Source organism: Myotis myotis, unplaced genomic scaffold, assembly GCF_014108235.1.
Source record: "Myotis myotis isolate mMyoMyo1 unplaced genomic scaffold, mMyoMyo1.p scaffold_m19_p_3, whole genome shotgun sequence".
Taxonomy (NCBI): domain Eukaryota; kingdom Metazoa; phylum Chordata; class Mammalia; order Chiroptera; family Vespertilionidae; genus Myotis; species Myotis myotis.
The window spans coordinates 57,627,464-57,650,475 of NW_023416335.1; the positions used below are offsets into that span (position 1 = coordinate 57,627,464).

Here is a 23,012-nt window from a genome sequence, read left to right on the forward strand (position 1 = left end):
ACCTCCAGGCCAATTGGCTGTGAGATTCAGCTGTGTCTACGGTGGGAGAACTTCTGTGCTAGAGACACCCTTCTGGGGCAAGACTTGCTTCAGTGGGGCTTTGGTGCTCACTGAGTCTTCCCCCTGAGTGTGTCCCTTATGGATCTGAGGAGTTGTAATCTGGATAGTCCACTCTGACCACTGGGTACACTGGCTGTTGGATCTCTAAGGAGGTGCTAATTTAGCCTCTGCCTGGGGCTACCCAGCAGGAGCTACAGAGAGATCTGCAGAATCCTCTTCTTTGTTTGGGGTTTGGAGGTGCCCAGATGAGGCCCAGCTGTGAAGCAATGCAAGCTGCTGTGGGGCCTTGGGCCTTCTTTTGGATGATCTGGGTCTCTCTGACCCAGCTGCAGTTTGTTAGGTAATTTTAGATTGCAAAGGGCCAGCCCATTCATATGCAAAAGCCTCTGCGCACAGCTTGGGTGGGGCAGGGTCTCAGGGAATCAACAGGGCGGAGCAAACAGCTATGGCTGATCCTCAGCCCTGCCCTAAGAGGTCCCGGGTCTCAGTGGCCAAGGTAACTGCTGCAAGCACCTCTGAGAGAAAGCCACCCTCAAGTTCTGCCCACTGCCAGACAGTCCAGTTTCTCCCCATATGAGTCTGGGTCCCCAGAGACTCACCCGGAACTGGAGTCAGGGCCATTGGGAGCTTGTGTCTCCCTCCCAATTGAAAAAGACAACTGTGTCCTCAGTTGCCAGCCCTTTCCACGTGCGCCTCCGTACCGCTGCACTTTACTTCCACACCTCCTCTGAGTCTCAGTGTGCTTTTCTCTTTACTTCTAGTTGTAGAATTTCCACTCAGCCAGAATTCCTGTGGTTCTAGATGATGTCCGTTTTGTCTTTTAGTTGTATTTTTGAAGTGGTTGTGTGAGGCAGCAATTTCAGGTGTTTACCTATGCCACCATCTTGATTTCTCTCTTCAGTGTCTTGACCCACCAAAATATTTATATAATGACAGTGTGGGGTATTTTTCATATGCAAAATTCTAAATTTAAAGCTAAAAATCTAGAGAATCATCCATAGCTATGGATAATATTACTGAGGGGAAAAAAGACATGTCCAACATCACACAGGATTTACTATTACATAAAGTAAACGAGCCAGGAGGTCTTGGGCATTTTATAAATACATTCCAAGACCCCTGTGCTGGGTGAGGGTAATGCATAAGCAGGAAGTACCAGAAACGGAACAAAGGGTAAACATTGGACAGTTTCCCTAAACTGTGGTCAACTAGCAAACAATGTATGCAGGCTGAGCTTCAAAGGAATGTGATCACAAACAAATGCAATTTGTAGAAGAAATAAGCCAAGAAAGGGGATATATGAGGTTTTAGGGCACAAAAATCAAAACAAACAAAAAATAAATTAAATAAAATCTTCTAGCTGAAGGGAAACAGAGAGAGGTACTAAAGGTATGCGGAGGACATCACAAAACATGCTTTTTTTGAGCAAAAAATCCCAAACCTAATTTCTATAATAATTCCAGATAAGAGAACCTGTCATTTCAAAAACAAAGAAATCTAGTTTTGAAGACAATTTATTACTTACCAAACCTGCTATTGGCGTGGACAGTCTATTGATCTTCTTTATGACACCAGGTTTAAGCTTATTAATCAAACTGAAAGTGAATAAAGAAACAAGATAAGCAATTACAAGAGTGCCAATATCAATTTAATGTTCTTTTTAACATTCTCAAAAATCATATATGTCACTATTCCATCCCCAATATGTTATTCGGAGCTAAGAGCCCCACAGAACGCAAACAGCTGAGAAAACAATTCCAGAGTCAGAACAGTCTACCAACAATGGTGAGTTGTCCTCTTAGACCAGAGACATACTTCTCCATCCAAGGCCAAGTCCTTAAAATAGTGAGCTCCCCATCTATTAAAGAAAGGTAATATTTGATTGTTGCAAACTGCCAGTTTAAGAATTGCTTCAATATAATTTAATTCACTTGGTCCTAAGAATACTGTTTTCTATGAACCATTTTCATTGATTCTTTTCTCAAACCAACCCTTTTTTAATTTTATTTGTATGAAGATTGACAGTACTATTTATTCCTATTTACCCTTTTATATGAAAAATAAAAAACAAAATTAATGAAGTAATAAGTAATTAATAATGTTCATAGGCTCTTTCTTAGAGTTCAATATACTATATATATATATATATATAATCGATATGTATATCGATATATATATATACTTATGTAAACATTTGAATGTCTGAATGTAAACAGATCCCTATTTTAAAAGTTAATTTCAACGCTATATACTATTCTGTCATATTTAAAGGGTGCAGTGGGAACTCATCCTCATAGCCAACTAGTTCTTATGAGTAACTCATTCAAGTCCATGATTGATTGCTTTGTTATCATAGCAAAATGACTGAATGAAAAATTAAATTAACTGTGCCAGAACTCCCCAAAATAACCTGAAAGTTACCTCAAACTCTAACATTGAACAAATTTAAACTGCTATGACAATCTATAAAGATATATGTCTCCACGCTCTAGAATACCAAAATAGAACACAGCTTTGATGACTACAACTTGGAGTACAATTTTTGGTTCTAAATCTAGATTATTGTGAATTCTATTTTTTTGTGGTTCACTAGTACAGTGCCAGGCCACAGAGAAATTTAATACTAAAAGAATGCTTTTCTATTAGTTCTAGCGTGTTTAATTAATCATTAATTACTGCCATAAAGCAGTAACTTGAAACAATGACTTTCCACCCACAAAAAATAAATAAAAATTATTTATTCTCTAACTGAGCTCCACTAGGAAAGCAAAGAAAGGAGAAAAAAAATCAAACATTATTAATTCACTGGTCTCCTCTCCACAATAAACGACAGAAGAAAAAAAAAAATCTGACACTTGTGGAATGTCACTCGTTCAACATTCCAGAGATTTATATACACACTTGAGTGTGCTAAAAATAAAAAAGACAAAAGTCTCAATTTAATGACCTTCAGAATGTCGTTCAACTGGATTCAAAAGGGTGGATTATGAAGACTTAGTCTGGTGAACAAAAGATGTTTTTCTGTTTTCATAGTTTCTTGACACAAAGATCTTTAGAAAATTTAATAAAACCATCTCCTCGACTTTAAGCATTTTCTAGTAGTGTTAACTCCTTGATTCCTAATTTCTTATTTATTCACTAAAAGCCATGTGGGAATTGAACAGGCTTATAAGAAATGAGAGTTCCAAATTAACTATTCTAGCTGTTCCTTATTAACCAGGTATTTCTAAATTCCATTAAAGGTGGCATTCTTACAATGCATAGAAGTAACAACTGAAACTTTACTTAACAGGAACATATTCTGCACAATATAAGTCAAGAAACCTGTGGCAGTTGACCCCTAGCTTGGCAGTGACTTTCCAACAGTTAACTTGGATCTTAAAATATAACCTTCCATTGACATTAAATGTTGAAGACCAATATGAGACAGGGCAACGCAGAGATAGAATGTCAGGGAAGGCTAACATTCATGGTCCTTATTAGAGGAAGAGTGTCATACATCCCGCCTCCACCCATTTGAGTCACTGGGGACTTTGTCCAGATCATTCCACTTACCTGTTTACTTCACTGATTATTTTTGTATTACAGTGTTGGTAATATCAAGAGCACTTTTTAAAAAGACAGTTTCTGGGATGGATAATACTCTCAATTAAGTCAGCCAGAGGAAGTAAGGAATTGAGGTAAAGAAAACAGCCGGATAAATATTGTCTCCCTGTAATGAGTTGACTCCTCCCTCATCAGAAGGTTCCAGAGCTATTACTTAGAAACAACAAATGCACAGTGGACTGGAGCCCCTCTCCACTCCTGAGCCTCCTAGTACAGGTACAAACTCAGAAATAACCATGGGGACAAACCAACACTCTGGATAACACACAAACTACCCTCTAAAAAGTGTATCACTAGAGAAAAAGGCTGTTTTATCTGTCAACTGTTAAAACGACATCAGTTCTAAGCACTAGGATATGGAGAAAATGCAGTTTGAGCAAATGCTGACCATCCATAAACAATTATTTTCATATACAATTAAAGGAAGACCTTCTAGGAAGAAAAATAGGTTTCAGAAAATTTAAATTTCTGTGACATTTAAATATATCTAAAGGAATGGGGCATAGTCTTATGTCAAATAAAATACAAGTATCATGCAAGAGAAATACTGTTCTCTTTTGCAAATAAAACTTCTTTGTATAATAAGTGTTCTTCGATTATATATGTTTCTAAAGGCAATACTGACTTCAGGTGACTGGCTCTATTGATGAATGAGCTAACATGATAACCTCCCAGATTCCTCTGAGCACAAGGGACCATTTCCTCCTCTTGCACCCCCATATCCCATCCCTCTAACCCCATGTAACATTACACAGCCACCGTGGCAAGCCTTCTCTCAGGCCATGGCAGGAACCTGGTGCTGTGCTCTGATAGCTCTCAGAGGCCTGCTCATTTGGTGAGATTAAAACCAGAACGGAAAACGCTGAGTCATTTGGTACCCCCCACAGTAGATCGCTCTCACAATTCGGCCTGCAAACCTCTCCTTCAGCTCATCGTTCCAGTTGTAGTCTACTTCCTTTTCCTCTCTTCCCCAAAACACTCCTACAAGGGAGTTCAGTTGCACAACAACAGATGCGAGAAAGGGGCTCTGTTCCAAACCCTTGTCGCCGGTGAATGTGACATTGACCTGTAATGAAACTCAGAAGAGAGACTCAGAACTGCCCATGAAGCTCAATGTGATGTCCAGCTCAGGTATAGGTTTTAATCAGAATTTGATGCTCGGTCTGTTAGTCTCCGGAAATTAGTTAAAATGCCCAAACTCATTTCCCCTCTTATCGGGAAGCTCCTCAGCAGAAGTGCAAAATGTAGGGACATCTTTTGACTTCCTATTTCCAAAGATTTTCCAAATGCACCAGAGAGACTGACATCAAAGAGCACGTCAATCCACTGAGAGTGAACTTTTAAACTATAAATTATTTGGTTAGTCATTCACACATACATTACTAATATCTTTCTGTCAGCCATGTTTTTTACATATATATACCCCCACAGTAGTCAAACTTTTCCTATTGGTAACTAAACTTTTTAAAGATATAACTAAGAGATTACCCATTTCCTTACAATACTTGTTTTACCCATTATTTGACATTTTCTCATTTGTCCAGTTTTCTTCTAGATGCCAACTTTGCTCAACAAGACTTTGAATGCTTCCAAAAGATTCTAAACAGTGGTCAGCCACAGAGCAGCCAGACGGTGACAGTGCTACGCACACACAGGCCTGTCCTCCCAACGCAAACAGCACCTCCTAGCACCCAGCAAGCTGCCTGGCATTTAGCAGGTGCTTTAAAAATACTAGCTAAAGTCCACTAACTTTTAATGCAGAATTTTTTCTGTTAATAATTCAAAACCTCTATCTTCTTTATAGAAACAACTTTACTAAAAAACCTTACCACTGGTTTCATTCAAATGCTAGGAATGATTTTTTTGCTTCTCCCAACAAGGACACCTCTCATTTTTCTGTTGGCAGACAGAGGAACTTCAGTGTTCTCTCCTAATTGTCAAATGTTGATCAAGAGAGTAAACTCTTTATCAGATATATTAACTGGATTGGTTATCTTTTTTTATCATGTAAGCTGCTTTTTACTTTATTATATTGTCCACAGAAATAATATACATCTATAGCATAAATTTTCGTGACCTGCATATAGTCCCTTCTGTGGATGAATCAGAATGTACATTAAAATGTTCTATAACTGTTGGACTGATTATCTTAAATAAATTCCTTACTAAGATTTTAAATTAATTACTTCCTTCTAAATTCTTAAGCTGTAATATTTTTTAAATAATATTGTTGGGGGAGGCCCTGGCTGGTGTGACTCAGTTGGCGGAAGCATCATCCCATGCACCGAAAGGTAGCAGGCCCTGGTTAGAGCGTTGGTCCTCAGACCAAAGGGTCACGGGTTTGATTCCCAGTCAAGGGCACAGATCCCCCTCGATGTTTCTTTCTCTCTCCCCCTCTCTCTTTTCTTCCCTCTCTCCCTTCCTTCCTCCTTTTACCTGGAATCAATAAAAAATAATAATAACAACATCATTGTGGGTAGAGATGGAAGATGAATGGGAGATGAGTGGTGATGGGAAGTAATAATAAAAGAATAACAGTAGTTAGTGATGACGTTCCCATGGATAAAGTAACAAGCAGATTAATTTTAAATTTCAAAGTGTAAAAGCATTTGGTATACATATTTATGATAATTTTTAAGACAAGTAGTAAAATTAATGTAATTTCAATTTGTAGAATTCTTGTGGTAGTAATTCTGGATACTGCTGGATTACTTACCACACAAATACATAGTTACTGCATGCTAAAATGGGGAAACGGGCGAAACAGCACCAAGTCAGTACCAATAAAATTTATAATCATCACTTTATTATGACTGGACTTCCTTATCTTGCCTCACTGTTATGCCTGAAGCATCCATCCTGCAGTGAATCCAGCAAAACTTTAGGCATCTGACAGCAGGTTTCCTATTTCGAGCAACCTCAATAGTTAAAGTACTAATGGATCTTGCTGAATAGCCAGAAATTTCCCAATACATAACAATAATAAAGGGCATCTAGCAGAGGGGCTCAGGTTCCTGTCCTGATTCTGCTTTTTACTGTTAAGTAACATCACATCGCTAAATTCCTCTCCATCCCTTCATGGAAACGAGAGTGATATGTCATTCCCTTATAGTTAGACTTAGGTTCTCTCCAATTTTTGCCACTGTCAAAATGTGCTTTTTTTTAAATACATATATTTTTTATTATTTCAGAGAGGGAGGGAAGGAGAGAGAGAGAGAGATTGAAACATCAATGATGAGAAAGAATTATTGATTGGCTGCCTCCTGCACGTCCCATGCTGGGGATCGAGCCTGCAACCTGGGCATATGCCCCGACCAGGAATTGAACCATGACCTCCTGCTTCATAGGTCAACACTTAACCACTGAGCCACACCAGCCGGGCAAAAATGCTTTGATGTATGTTTGTATGTATATCTTTATCCATGCTCCTCACCATTTCTTTCTTTATTTTTATTTAAGTACTAGAGGCCCGGTGCACAAAAATTTGTGCACTCGGGGGGAGGGGAGGTCCCTCAGCTCAGCCTGTGCCCTCTCGCAGTCTGGGACCCCTTGGGAGATAACGACCTGCTGGCTTAGGCCTGCTCCCGGGTGGGAGGGCAGGCCCAAACCCTAGGTGCAGCCCCTGGTCGGGCTCAGAGCAGGGCCGATTGGGGAGTTGGGGCGCCACCCCCTGTCACCCACAGAGCAGGGCCAATCAGGGGGTTGGGGCGCTGACCCCTGTCACGCACAGAGCAGGGCCCATCAGGGGGTTGGGGAGCTCCCCCCTGTCACGCACACAGCAGGGCCCATCAGGGGGTTGGGGAGCTCCCCCCTGTCACGCACACAGCAGGGCCCATCAGGGGGTTGGGGAGCTCCCCCCTGTCACGCACACAGCAGGGCCCATCAGGGGGTTGAGGAGCTCCCCCCTGTCCCTCACAGAGTAGGGCCGATAGGGGAGTTGGGGCACCGCCCCCTGTCACACACAGAGCAGGGCCGATCAGGGGTTGGGGCGCCACCACTTTCACACTCAGGGCAGGGCCGATGGGGAGGTTATGGCTCTACCCCGTCACACACAAAGCAGGGCCCGTGGGGTGGGGGGGTTGGGGCGCTGCACCCTGTCACACACAGAGCCGCAGGGCGATCAGGGGATTGGGGAGCTCCCCCCTATCAGGCACAGAGCAGGGCTGATCAGGAGGTTGGGGCACCTTCCCCTGTCAGGAACAGAGCAGGGCCGATAGGGAGTTTGGGGCCCCACCCCCTGTCACACACAGAGCTGCAGGGCGATCAGGGGGTTTGGGCACTCCCCCCTGTCACGCTGATCCCCGTGCCAGGAGGCCTCGCGGCTCCGCTGATCCCGGTGCTGGGAAGCATATTACCCTTTTACTATATAGAATAGAAGCCTGGTGCATGAGTGGGGGCTGGCTGGTTTGCCGTGAAGGGTGTCCTGGATCAGGGTGGGGGTCCCCACTGGGGTGCCTGGCCAGTCTGGGTGAGGGGCTGAGGACTGTTTTCAGTCTGGGACTGAAGCTCCCAACTGCTCCTTTTTTTCTTTTTCTTTTTTTATTCTGGGCCAGCTTTAGCCTGGCTCCAGCTCTGAGGCCTCAGCTACTGAAAGCAGGTATCTGGTTTGTTTAGGTTCTATAATCGAAACTCTGTATCAACTCCAGCTCTGAGATCCCAGCTCGCTGAAAGCTGGTTTCTGGGGTTTTGTTTAGCTTCTATATTTGTTACAATGTTTCTTAAACTGCAGGCTCAGAGGCCGGCAAGGCAGGCGGGGAACGTTGCAGTCCTCCGTCACTGAAGCAAGCAAGCCTCATGTTCAGTTTAAGCTGCCTGGCTGCCGGCCGCCATCTTGGCTGGCAGTTAATTTGCATATCACCCTGATTAGCCAATGGGAAGGGTAGTGGTCGTATGCTAATTACCATGTTTCTCTTTTATTAGATAGGATAGTTGGCATACGATATTGTATTAATTATATTAGTTTCGGGTGTACAATTCAGTGATTTGACATTTTTAGACCTTAAATGTGATTACCCCAGTAATTCTAGTAATGATCTGTCACGGTGCAAACTTATCACAATATTACTGACTACATTTACCATTTCTTATATTTTATTTCTAGAGATAAAATCATCAGTGTTCAGTTCTTGATAATTCTTAGGAAAGGGATGTGGCAATATTAATCAACTTGCTTTTGCACCCTGGGGCAGCATTCCCCCACCCACCTCCTGGCATGATATAGCAGCGGCACTTCACACTTTCAGTAGCAGCAACACTGTTTCCCTCTACCTGTCAGCCACCTATTTACTGCACGACCTTCCATGGTGCTGCAGCTTTTATAACCACCACTCTTAAGGGATGTAAACATTTTCACCAATTTTACCTATCACATTTTAGATATTTAGGTTGTTTTTAATATATGAAATGCTTTATACATATCTTTTGCCCATTTTTAGTCTTTTCTTAGATTCCCAAAAGAACAATTATTGGGAAGTCTTGTCATTTTTATAATAAATAAATATAGGTTTATAGTAATAAATAAATTAGTTATTTATTAATGTACCAGCTTATATTCAATTGGTCATTTTGAGAATATTACAGAATATGTTGCCTCGATATAACCAATATTTTATAACAGATTTTAAATTATTTACTAGTTTCAATTAAAAAATAGTATCTGCAGAGAACAGACTGACAGCTGTCAGAGGGGAGTGGGGTCAGGGAGCTGTATGAAGAAGGCAAAGGGATTAAGCAGTACGAATTGGTAGATGCAGAATAGCCACAGAGATACAGATAGCAGTATGGAGAATATAGGCAATAATGCTGAGATAATGGGGTACGAGGCCAGGTGGTACTTGGGGCAGAGGGAGGATTAGAATGCATGGTTTTCTGGCCACTTTGCTATACATCTGAAACTGATACTGAATGGTACTGAATGCAAACTGTGGTTAAAAAATAAAATAAATAAAAGTAAATAGTATCTGGTTCTAGCATAATCTATAATAATAAAAGCATAATATGCTAATTAGACCAGATGTTTTTCCAGACAACCTTCTGGGTGAAGCCGGGACTGCAAGGGAACCCCGGGTCTCGGGTGCCTGCTGGCAGCCTGAGGGAAGCCAGTGCCAGCAGCAGGGGAAGGAAGGCCTACTCTTGCACAAATTTCGTGTATCAGGCCTCTAGTCTATAATAATAAAAGCATAATATGATAATTAGACCAGACGTCCTTTTTCCAGACAAAGCCGCAGCAGACGGGGTCTGTAGCAGAGGCCCCCCGGCCAAGGTGGCAGCAGGCGGGGGCCAAGGCCTTTGCACAAATTTCATGCATCAGGCCTCTAGTTCTTAATAATAAAAGTGAAGAATTTACTGTTTATTTCTAGTAGTATTTTATTTGTGAATTATTTGGTCTTATCCTTTGCTCACTTGTCTACTGAAATTTTGAAATGTGTATCTTATCAATTTATTTGAACTCTGGATGATCTTTAAGTCATTTTTGTTTAAAATATTTTCTTCAGAATGTTATTTGCCAGTGTGTGTGTGTGTATATATATATATATATATATATATATATATATGTATGTGTATATATATGTGTATATATGTGTGTGTATGTGTGTGTATGTGTGTGTGTATATATATACATATATACATATATGTGTGTGTGTGTATATATGTGTATATATGTATATATGTGTATATATGTGTGTATATATATATATATTCAAATCTATTTTTCCTATTCCTTCTAAAAGATTTTTAAACTGCCTCCAAACATTTTTAACTCTTCGATTATATTTTTCAGCTCATTAATTTAATTTAGACTATATTCTGATATATGATGAGTTTTAAAATTAATTCTTACCCAATTATTTATCCCAATACAATGAACTGAATGTTTTATCTCTTCTCCATTTTCTCATATCTTTTATCACAAACTCTTATGTAATATAATGTATTTCTGGACCTTGCTCTCACATTCATATGTACATTTATAAAGCAACTCATAATTATTAAATACTGTGTTTTGTTGTACTTTATCATATGTTCTAATATTAGAGTCATTCTACAAAATTGTATTTTTAGAATTTTTCTTATTCTCATTTGTCTATTATTCTACATAAATGTTAATTCTTTTTCTAAGAAAATTTGACATTTTATATAGATATTAGATTGAAACTATAAATTAATTTTTATATCTATTACCTTATACAGAAATGTAGTTTATTATCCTATTTCTTAAATCTTGGAACTAACCATTTTTCCTACATATACAAATAAAAGCCCAACATGTTTCTCTAAAGTAAACAATGTTCTAAACTTTATCACTTGATAAACTTTATCAAATTGATATAGTACTTTTTTAATGATTTTCTGCTATATATTATTACTTTTATCCAGCTAATATTCTGGTTAGTGTTACTAATCAGAATTCTAGAGACTAAGTTTCATATAAGGCAATTACTCTACTTTTAATTTATGTGATACAGCATATTTCTCCTTTTTACAGTATTCATTCCCCTTATTTAATTTCTTTCTCATTGCACTGAACAGAATCCCCATACTTTCATCATTTTACGGCCAACACAGTGTTATCCACATGTCCACATGAGAGCCTTCATTACATCAAAAACCTACTTCAATAACTTTCCGCTGATCAACTTTAATATAATTTATTTATATCACATAAACTGAGTACATCCATTTCTATCTCTTATTTTTAATACACCATCATTCTCATCTATTTCTCAGAGGCCCCACCACTGAAATCTTTTAAGTTCTCCTTTTGGTAACTTACGTTTAGGGTGAGAAAGCCCTGTAGACGGTACATGCAGGTTCATAAAACATACATAAGCTTTCTACCTTCAAGTTTGAGGCCACAATATAAAAGACTTCTACAAAATTAGCAATGAGCCTGTACAGTGCGATTGCCTTAGCAGAAGTAATTTTTAAAATTAATGTTTTCCAAGCTCACCTTCAACTTTTATACTACTCTTTTTTGAATGATGTTCTTGCTACATATAGATATAAAATTATGGGGGCGGGGGTGGGGTGGGGATATTGACCATGAAGCTGAAAAAGAAAGCATACAGATGATAACCATAAAATACTGCCATGAAAAAAAAAGTTTAAATTTTTTAATTATCTATATGAAATTGAACACTTGTATCTTTGTTTATGTACTGTTAGGTTATCAAATAATATGGAAAACATCAAAGTTTATATTACTTTAAGAAAAAATAGTTTTTATTACTTAAATTTCAATGGCTGTCATATGGATCAGGGTCAATATTTATGCTGGAGAGCCATATGGAAGCAACTATTCCCAGGAAATTCAATGCCAGAAAGAGCTCTAATAAAAAGCCCTCAAAGACATACAGCTTACAAGATTTACCATTTATTTAAAAGTCTGGGCTTTTAATATCTGGCTTCTGAACAACTGATTTTGCTTTCCTTGTAGGCATTATAACTCAGGTATAGCTGTGATCAAACAGAGGAATGCCTGCTAACAGGCCAACCAGGTAAGTTTTCTTCAGTTTTGGATTTATACAGAATAGTCACCTGGACTTTTTTCCCAACACTACACCTTTTAGATTAATATTATCTCCATTAACCAATGGCTATACATGTGACTCACAATTAAGAGAAAGATTATTTTAATACAAATATCATGCAGTGTCCCACAGAAACTACAATTGCTGATTATCGCAGCTGAATGTTTACTTAGGCGCCTTTTGAAAAACATTCATTTGAAGAATACTAGGTACTAAACAGATTGATTAGGCTTACATGGTAATGCACCATACCTCAAACTGGTGTTATTTCAATTAGGAGACAATCTAAGAATGAGCTTTTGGAAGTTGTGAATTAAAGTGACTTTTTTTCATTTTTATTTAATTTATTGGGGTGGTATTGGTTAACAAAATTGTACAGTTTACAGGTGCATAATTCCACAACACATTATCTATATACTGTATTGTGTGTTCACCACCCCAAGTCAAGTCTCCTTCCATGACCATTTATCGCGCCTAAACCCTCCTCCACATTTTCCCACTCACCCTACCCCAGCAATCACCACACTGTTGTCTGTGTCTATGAGTTGTTGCTCTTTTCTTTTTTTTTTTTGCTCATTCCCTCCACCACAAACCTCAGCCCTCCAAACACCCCACCCCCAGCTGTCAGCCTGCTCTATATCTGAGTCTCTGTGTTGCTTGTTAGTTCATTTTGTTCCTTAGATTCCACATCTGAGTGAAATCACATGGTACTTGTCTTTCACTTAACATAATGCTCTCCAGGTCAAAAGCCATTATGTCTCTAAACATTCATCAGAATGTTAGAATGTTTGCTGTGATCATTAAAGTAGAACTTATATATTTATTCTAAAAGTACTGCTTGTGGTCAAAATAGTTTTCCATCAACTCTGAATATTCTCACTAGAAATAGGTTGGATATAGTTTTCAGAAATTACCTCAAGTCACTCAGACCCCAGGCTGGTGCCTAAATTGCATTTTAAATAAAAAAAATAAAAAAAAACAGCATCACTATCAAGTATGCTTAATGACCTAGTTATGGAAGCAATGCCCCAAATGGGGGGAACTCTCTAAAAAATATTTTGAATAATAGTTCATCACTGGAAGTATATAACCACAAAGTGACTTCTTTGAAAACATCACCTATTTGGACTATATGCTGTCATACGTCTGAAAACAATTCCATAACTCATAAGCACACTTCCTACATAAACCTGCCTAATTCCTATCCTGTCTGTGGGGCTTACAATTGACATCAAAGTTATTTAGCTGTGAACCACTAAATAGTCTATACCAGTGATTTTCAATATCGGTGTGCCACAATAATTTTTAAAACATACAATACGCCGAAACCGGTTTGGCTCAGTGGATAGAGCGTCAGCCTGCAGACTGAAGGGTCCCGGGTTCGATTCCGGTCAAGGGCATGTACCTGGGTTGTGAGCACATCCCCAGTGGGAGATGTGCAGGAGGCAGCTGATCGATGTTTCTCTCTCATCGATGTTTCTAGCTCTCTATCTCTCTCCCTTCCTCTCTGTAAAAAATCAATAAAATATATTTAAAAAAAAAAAAAAAACACATACAATACCTGACTTTTTAGTCAGGGGCACTGACCTCTTTTCCCTTAGATTGTCAAATGAGAAAATGACAAAAACCAACACAATAGCCATACAGTGTGAATGAATCAAAATTATACTTATTTTTTGGTCAGGTCAGCAAAAGTATTTTTTTGTTGTGCTGCAGAATTTTAGTCATTAGTATGTATGTGCCCTGAAATGAAAAAGGTTGAAAATCACTAGTCTATACTCATAGCAAAGTAGTTTTCAGATCACAGGCGACTTTCTAACAATCATTTTTGTCCTTTCATGTTCTGAACACAATAGAACGCATCCCATATAATAAAGAGTTAATATGCAAATTGACCATCACTCCAACACACAAGATGGCCACCCCATGTGGTCAAAGATGGCCACCCCCATGTGGACACAAAATAGCCACCACAAGAAGGCCAGCTGAGGAGGGCAGTTGTGGGCGATCAGGCCTGCAGGGGAGGGCAGTTAGGGGTGACCAGGCCGGCAGGGGAGGGCAGTTGGGAGGGACAAGGCCTGCAGGGGAGGGTAGTTGGGGGGAACCAGGCCAACAGAAGAGGGCAGTGGGGGTGACCAGGCCAGCAGGGGAGGGCAGTTGGGGGTGACCAGGCCGGCAGGGGAGGGCAGTTAGGGATGACAAGGCTGGCAGGGGAGGGCAGTTAGGGGCAATCAGGCTTTCATGGGAGCAGTTAGGCGTCAATTAGGCTGACAGGGGAGTGGTTAGGGCAGCCATGGGCAAACTACGGCCCACGGGTCGGATCCGGCCTGTTTGAAATGAATAAAACTAAAAAAAAAAAAGACCGTACCCTTTTATGTAATGATGTTTACTTTGAATTTATATTAGTTCACACAAACACTCCATCCATGCTTTTGTTCCGGCCCTACGGTCCAGTTTAAGAACCCACTGTGGCCCTGGAGTCAAAAAGTTTGCCCACCCCTGGGTTAGGGGGTTATTAGGCTGGCAGGCAGAAGTGGTTAGGGGCAATTAGGCAGGCAGTCAGGCAGGCAGGCAAGCGGTTGGGAGCCAGCAGTCCTGGATTGTGAGAGGGGTCCCAGATTGGAGAGGGTGCAGGCTGGGCTGAGGGACACACACTCCCTGTGCACAATTTTCGTGCACTAGGGCTCTAGTTTAAATCATATAGTTTTCAAATCCAAACAAAGTAATTTCCAATCTGTGACCAATTGGGCTGACCATATCACCTACTAAAATTAGTTTAACACTATTTAGCAACAATTCAGAATGTGACATCAGAAGAGGTTCAGATGCATCCCTGAAACCTTCCTGTGGCCCTTCTTCATGTGCCTATCCTACAACATATCAGCTGGAACCACATGAAAGTGACATTTCTATAGGTCACAGATGGTTGAATAGCAAAAACTTGATATGGCTTAACAATAATATTGCTCTACAGAAGTTCAAACACCCATCAACAGAGCTGATAAAATCAGATTGTTATCTACATGTCCACCAACCTATGTATTTCTACACAGTTTGATAGTTTACAAAAACCTATAAAGTTCCATATATCTTACGGAACTTTGCAACCCTGTAAAGTAGGCAGATTAGATATCCTGACCTCCACTTTACAGGTGAGAAAATAAGGCTCGGATGTTAAGTTACTTGCTCAAATGTCCAAAAGTAATGGAGCAAGGAATCAAACCTACACCCTTTGACTCCTTCTGTTTGCTGCAAACAACCTTCCTTTAGAAGAATAATCAAAATCATCTAAGTGAAAACACATACACTCCCAATGCTTATTTGTGGACAGATTCCATCAATACCTATGCAGTAAGTGTCTACATTGAAACACTTAAATGCTTTCAAAGCTGTACTCAAGTACATTCTTATAATTTATTGACTCACTTCTGCAACCTGTACCCTCACACGTTCATCCTTACATCCCATAGGCCGACCTGCCCTTTACCCCCAAAGGTCACATACCTAGCTAACTGTACTACACATCCATTGAGGAACAAACCACTACGCTAAACACACAATGTAGGCTTCATACCATCTATCATGGCACAAGACTATTTTACTTAAAGACAACCAAAGCCTAGGATGTGATTCTCAATATATGTTAATTAAATGAATGGCCCATGACTCCAATTGATTGTGGTAATGTAATGACTCCACTTACAGCTTAGAAGAAACATTTGCTACTGCCTAAGTTTGTTCTACAATCATTACTATTTATGGATAAAAGAAAAAAGTTTTATATAAACTTCTAATACAGGCAATTCCATACATTAAAATAATCTGCGTAAGTGACAGGTGGTACAATGTAATAAGGCTTTCTCCTCAACCACCCACCCCTACTGGCCCATCAAACAATAATAGAATCTTTCTTGTTTACTAATTTAAAATAATATATATTTCATCAATGCTATCTTTAGATACAGAGAGTGATAACCCCTTCTTACTGTCTGGAACTATGGGGTGTCAATTTGCAGGGATCAAATCTCACTTGTTACCAAGAAAACATATCTGTGACTATTGTAGCTAGCCATGGAGAAGGAAGTGAAAGTAGACATTCTTCATAACATGCACACACACACACACACACACACACACACACACACACCTTTGCTTTTAAATTGTTTGTAAATGCTTTAAATACTTACTCACACAACAGAACACCATTCTCTAGAGAGGCTCGAAAATCCTTTGTTTCAAAATTCTTCTCTGTTACTGCCTGAAAGACAGATTTGGGTATTAATTTTCTTTTAACCAAGAATAAGACACAAGTCAAATTCAGATTAAGTGATATGATTCTAATATTATCACTGAAGGATGTGCATATATCAAAAGCTGTTCCACAAAAGAAATTATATGAGGCTCCATGTTACAAAGAGAGAGGTTAACCACTTCAGTATGAAAAAATATAAACAGGGAAAAAAAAACCCACAATGAGCATTTTCTGTAATGTAACCATTTTATGGATAATAAAAGTTGGAAGCTAAATTTTGAGCATATTTTGTATTTAAAAATCTATGGGTGATCTATTTTACTAAAAGTAAATAAAAACAGTAAATAAACTTGAAACACCAACTATATATGCACATAATTAATTTCAATTCCATCCTTAAATTCCTCGCATTTCATTACAAAGATAAATAGCAGAGGGCCTGACGCTCCTTAAATGTATTCATGAAATGGTCTGTGTAAAGAGCTATTTACTTAAAATCCGAGGGAGAAGACTGTTAAATCCTAACACAGAGAAACAAAAGATTGAGAGAGGGTAGACGGTAAGAATTTCAAGCAGATGATGCACCACTTAAGACTCTTATATATGAGCACGCCACCTAAGGTTACCACCATCAATGTTCTTAGTAAAACTGCTGGGAAAATCTCTCCAGATTCTGTTTCTTGAGGATAGCGGAGATGAGAGGGAAGGGAGTTCCATAGGGGAAGCAGTAGCAGAGAAAACAGTGGGGGGGGGGGGGGGGACTGCTCCAAGAGCAACTCTTGGGACTGGATCCCCAGCTAAGGGTGTGGGCAAGAGAACCACCATCTGCTAGCAGGAGTCCTTGTTCCACCTGCCACTTCAGGAAGAAATATAATCTTGGGGATTGTTTTGGAAGTAATTCATCTTAAATCCTAGGTGAGCCACAGTGCCCCTCTGTTCTTATTCACCACTGCTAGCTTTACTGTCCACCTAGAATCCCTATTATGTCTTCTGCATCTTTTCCACAATGCCCAACATAGCTTTAAGCTAGACATACTACCTGTTAACTGACAAAACAATGGGTAATTTTAGAATTAAAGTTAGTTTCTCACGAGATGGTTCTATAAATATGGACAAAAGCCAAGGCTAGGAGGTGACACACAGAAAAACAGGAGCATCCTGTACATGGCGGGGGATTCTTCCCTCAAGAAGTTCACAGCCGCGTAAGTAAAAGACAAAGTTTAAAAGCACAGTAAATGCAAACAGAATGGTACGTCTGTGGGGGAGATAACCTTGAGTGGCCCATGGATTATCTCAGGTAATCTGTGCAGCACAAACTCTAATTTTCCCCAAATAGACCCAATACAAACTCAGGATGAGCATTGATCCCAACCAGTGAAAACAGTGATATCTAATCTTTCTGGGAACTCCTATACAAGCCAAAAAAGCATAAAAGGGCCCAGGAACATCAAAGTCCATTTTCTCTAGTCATAGGAAAGCCACTGAGAGCCACCAATACTTAATTGTCCTACTCTGAAAGGATCTAGCAGTTATTTTTCCAAATCAATGTAGATTAGAAGCAGTGGTTTAGAAGATAAAAAGAGCTATGTCCTGCAAACAATGGTCCAATCCAGAGGGAAAAGTGTAGCAAGTGACGAAATGGAAAGAGAAAGGGCTCACCTCAGGCAAAAGTATATTCAAATCCCACTTTCATTACCTAATAGCTGTGTGGTCTTAAGCAAGTTAAATAACCTCTCTGAACTCCAGTCTACTGATCTGAAACAAGGAAAATATCACCTACTTATTAGCTTGTAAAGATCAAGATACTGTGCAATCAAATAGCTGAGGGTAGTTAACTGCAGTATATGCTTAACGTCATTACATGTATTGACCTTCAAGGTAACACTCTGACAACACACTCCAATAATTAACCCTCAAAGGAATACCTCTGTACCATATAATCAGAATATTAATTGATAAGACAGAAATAATGGAATTTACAGAGCTATTCAGAAAACCCAACTATCCAGAAAGTTTCATTTTCCCCAAAAAAACTCTAGAAAGTCAAAGCCATAGTAGATTTAGACCACCCTCCTCCAGATATCAAAATATTAATGTACTCTTGTACACTTATACTTACCAAATCTAAATAATTATGCTATAATACCAGACCAATTTATACTGTTTATAAAGAAGACGATAAAAAGTAAACAAAGATTTTTAAATAACAGCCTATATTGTGAGTTTATGGGAATCTGGCATGTTCTGTACAATAGCAAAGGTGATATAAAATGATACCACAATTCTAGAAGGCAATTTGTGATATGCATCTGAAGTATTGAATATGCTTCTTCCAGACATATTATGTCCAGATCTAGGAATGTACACCATGACAACAAGAGAACAAGACATAAGAAGGACGGCTTCACAACACTGAGTATAATAGCAACAATTACAAACTGCCTGAATGCCCAACAATAAGAAGCTGATCACATTACGATATAACTGTAAAACAGAAGTTTGCATGAAATTTAAGCTCATGTTATGAAAGTAGATTTACTTGTAAAGAACCCTTAATGCATTAGTTATAAAGCAATTCATTAAATAATACATGAGTAGGATCCCAATTACTATAACTCTGTAAGTATGCATTATATAAATAAATATTAAATAATTATTTCTAAGTGGTAGAATTATAGCTAATATCAATGTTTATTTTTTATTATTAATATTCTGTAACAACCACAGGTGTTTCCTGTGTCATAGATATACAATTAATATTTTTTAAAACAACAGGCAAGAGAGATCAGAATCCATCAGATTTAGGTCAATTTTCTGTGTCTCTTATAGCTAAAGGATAAAAATCCACTAGACTACCTTCTGTGTCCTGGAAACTGTAAAAATTATAGAGATCTATAAAGGACCTCAAAATATAGCGAAGACAGTTTGCTCCAAAAAAATTAAATCATGCTTTAAAATGTGAACCCATCTTTATTTTAAGAATTCAAAATACTGAACGAAATTTAAGAATTTTCAAAGAACAAGTGTTTGTCTAGTAGTTCTAACCTAACAATTACTCACTGCGTTTTCAATAATTCTGAGCCTTACTCATTAGAATGTTATTTGAGGTGTGACACATTTTATGTAATGAGGTGAGTCACAGGAACTCTAGGCCACGCGTTTCCCACTTGAGTTATCAAAAGTCAACACCAACAGGAATAATCACTATGTAGTCAAGATCCACACCTTGCCTTCTATAAAAACTTGGCTATTTAAAAAAAAAACTTGCCTATTTTCCTCTTCCTTGTCCCTTTCCATAGTTTTTAATACAATTAAGTGAAATCATTACCACCTGAGACGTACATCAGATGATACCTGCGATTCAATCCTGAACAGGTATTGACAGACTTTTTTTTCCCAGAGAGGAAGGGAGAAGGAGAGAGATAGAAACATAAATGATGAGAGAGAATCATTGATCGGCTGCCTCCTGCACACCCCACATTGGGGATCAAGCCCGCAACCTGAGCATGTGCTGTGACCTCCTGGTTCATAGGTCGATGCTCAACCACTGAGCCACGCCAGTTGGGCTACAAACTTCTGATAAGTCACTGCTCCATCCCCTACTTTTAAAGGGAAAGAAATATTTGCCCAACCCACTTCACATTACACAAATGATACATGAAAACATTTGACCCTTTCAAAAAAAAGAAGATGAAGAAGACTACACACTATACGCAGTGATGGCGAACCTTTTGAGCTCAGCGTGTCAGCATTTTGAAAAACCCTAACTTAACTCTGGTGCCGTGTCACATATAGAAATTTTTTGATATTTGCAACCATAGTAAAACAAAGATTTATATTTTTGATCTTTATTTTATATGTATAAATGCCATTTAACAAAGAAAAATCAACCAAAAAAAAAATGAGTTCGCGTGTCACCTCTGACACGCGTGTCATAGGTTCGCCATCACTGCACTATAGTCAGGGCTACTGCTTCTTCCAGCCATGCAGCTCTGGGTGCTGATGAGTCGTCCTGTTGGAAAGAAAGCTAAGAAACTTACAGGGCCAAGGACTCTTCCTGGGAAGCTGTAATTACTCTCCCAAGCATATTAAGGGCGGAGCAGCATGCGGAAAACACACCTTACACAATCACGGCTGCCAAACCTGTCCTACCACCTGTAGCCTCTGGAGAAGCCCTTGATACGAAGCTTTTAAAGGGCATATTTTGTGAAAGAAAATATCAGCTACATAAATATATAGGCAATACGTGCCAAGACCACAAATTTCAAAATAGCCATTGCTTCTCCTATGAGAAGTATTAATTTAGTAAACAAATGGGAATTAGCATCACACCCTTTTTTGTTAATGGTTTTATTTTAATCCTCTCGCTGGATGAGATTTCCCACCAATATAAGCAGCAAGTTTCTCTAAAGCTGCATCTCTCAGTTCCAATTCTGACCACATAATCAACATGATTTAAATCCCAGACATTCTGGGAACATCTCGAAGACCACTTCATACCAGACGGGTTATCAGCAAAACACCCACTAATGCAAGTCAGCAGGCACTCATCTTGTTTAAATTTTTCAATTCCTGTTAAGCAGTCATTTTAAAGACATCTAGAATCCCAAAAGCACTCTCTACCATATTTTTGTGGGAATCACAGTGCAAAACCAGTGCCCATTTGAACTGTTTCAAAAGAGAGGAGATGTTTGCCAACAAAAAGTAGGCTATGAGCTTCCGCCGGGCTCTAAGTTGGTTCCAAATTAAGTTACTTATTGATTGATCAGCTACTGGACCATGATATTTAAGACACGTGCATACCATCATCATCTTGCCTATCATTTATTTCAACATAAGTAATGCAACACAAAACAAACACAAAACACAAAGAACATTTACCATCAGAAGCCACTATGGAACACAGGTACCCCTTCATTAAACAATTCCCCAAAACTGGCTTTGGCTTAATTTTCCATTCAAGGTGTCAGCATTTACTAGGTAATAATGTGGATGTTTTTCAATATATGGCGTTACACATATGTTGATATATATATGCGATTTGATATGTATGCTATTTTGTTGTATTGACAGCAAGCTTCAAAACTTCATATGTCAAATTTGCTGAAGATGTTAACATCATAGATATTTTAACGCTTAAAAATGTCGAATTTCGTGCCAAAAAAAAGAAAGAACATTTGCAGGAAGTTTTAATTCATTACTTTATTTTGAAGAAAAAGTTGTCATATACTTCAGGAAACTTATGGTGAACATGCTCCATCTCATATTTGTGAACGCTGGTTTAAACGCTTTAAAAGTGATGATTTCAATGTGAAAGACAAAGAACTCCCAGGTCAACCGAAAAAGTCTGAAGACCAATAATTACAAGCATTACTAGTACTGGATAAAGATGGGTATCAAACTCAAAAACAATTTGCAGAAAGATTAAACGTTGCTCAGCAAACAATTTCCGATCATTTACAAGCAATGGGAAAGATTTTAAAGGAAGGAAAATGGGTGCCACATCAACTGAATGAAAGACAAATGGAAAACCGAAAAGTCATCAATAAAATGTTGCTTCAATGGCATGAGAGAAAGTCTTTTTTGCATCAAATTATGACTGGTGATGAAAAGTGGATTTATTTTGAGAATACCAGATGCACAAAATTATGGGTTGATCCAGGTCAACCACCAACATTGACTGCAAGGCCAAATCGCTTCGGAAAGAAGACAATGCTCTGCATTTGGTGGGATCAGGAAGGTGTGGTGTATTATGAGCTTCTAAAACCAGGTGAAACCGTTAATACTGATCGCTACCAACAAATAATCAATTTGAACCACGCTTTGATCCTAAAATGACCAGAAAGTGCCAGAAGACACGGCAAAGTAATTTTGCTTCATGATGACGCACCATCACACACTTCAAAACTAGTTAAAGAGACATTAAAAGATCCTGCCTGGGAAGTATTAACCCACCTGCCATATTCACCAGACCTTGCTCCTTCAGGTTACCACTTTTTCCCATCGATGGTACACGCACTTTCTGAGCAGCACTTCAAAACATACGAAGAAGTGGAAAATTGTGTCTCTGAATGGTTTGCCTCAAAACAAGAAAAGTTCTATTGGGACGGTATCCACAAATTACCTGAAAGATGGGGAAATATGTAGCTAGCAATGGACATTACTTTGAATAAAGCACTTTTGACGTTTCTCTTGAAATTATCAGGTTTTTTTCTGATTACAAAATCCACCATTATTAACCGGTAATAAATGAAAGAGGCATTGTTTCTGTAGCGAGGAGTCGGGGGCCCACACACTTCAAGATGCTGGGTCTTTTCAGGCAGTCTCTAAAACTGGCAATGAATTTAAAACACCCCTTTCTCCTTTCCTCCATTAAACCTCATTTTTGAAGCAACCATTATATGATCACTATGATTCCACAAAACAGGACCAATTTTTACAGTGAATTCCGTGAAACGTCTCTGTCACTATTTATACTGCAATATCTCTGACAGATCTCCTTGAGCACTCATGCCAAAAACTTACAAATGCAAGGATTATGGCACACAGTCAAAAACACCAAG

General features: G+C 38.9%; 1 protein-coding gene across 14 annotated transcripts in view; it reads right to left on the reverse strand.

Moving 5' to 3' along the window:
- The window catches only part of LMO7 (LIM domain 7), a 211,847-nt gene that overhangs the window by 119,667 nt on the left and 69,168 nt on the right, over window positions 1-23,012 (reverse strand). For all 14 annotated transcript variants that reach the window (XM_036300672.1, XM_036300670.1, XM_036300667.1 and 11 more), the window contains exons 2-3: window positions 16,385-16,455; window positions 1,586-1,655 (exon numbers count right to left, since the gene is read on the reverse strand). In XM_036300672.1, coding sequence (XP_036156565.1) covers window positions 1,586-1,655; window positions 16,385-16,455 — 141 coding nt within the window. The remainder of the gene's footprint in view (window positions 1-1,585; window positions 1,656-16,384; window positions 16,456-23,012) is intronic.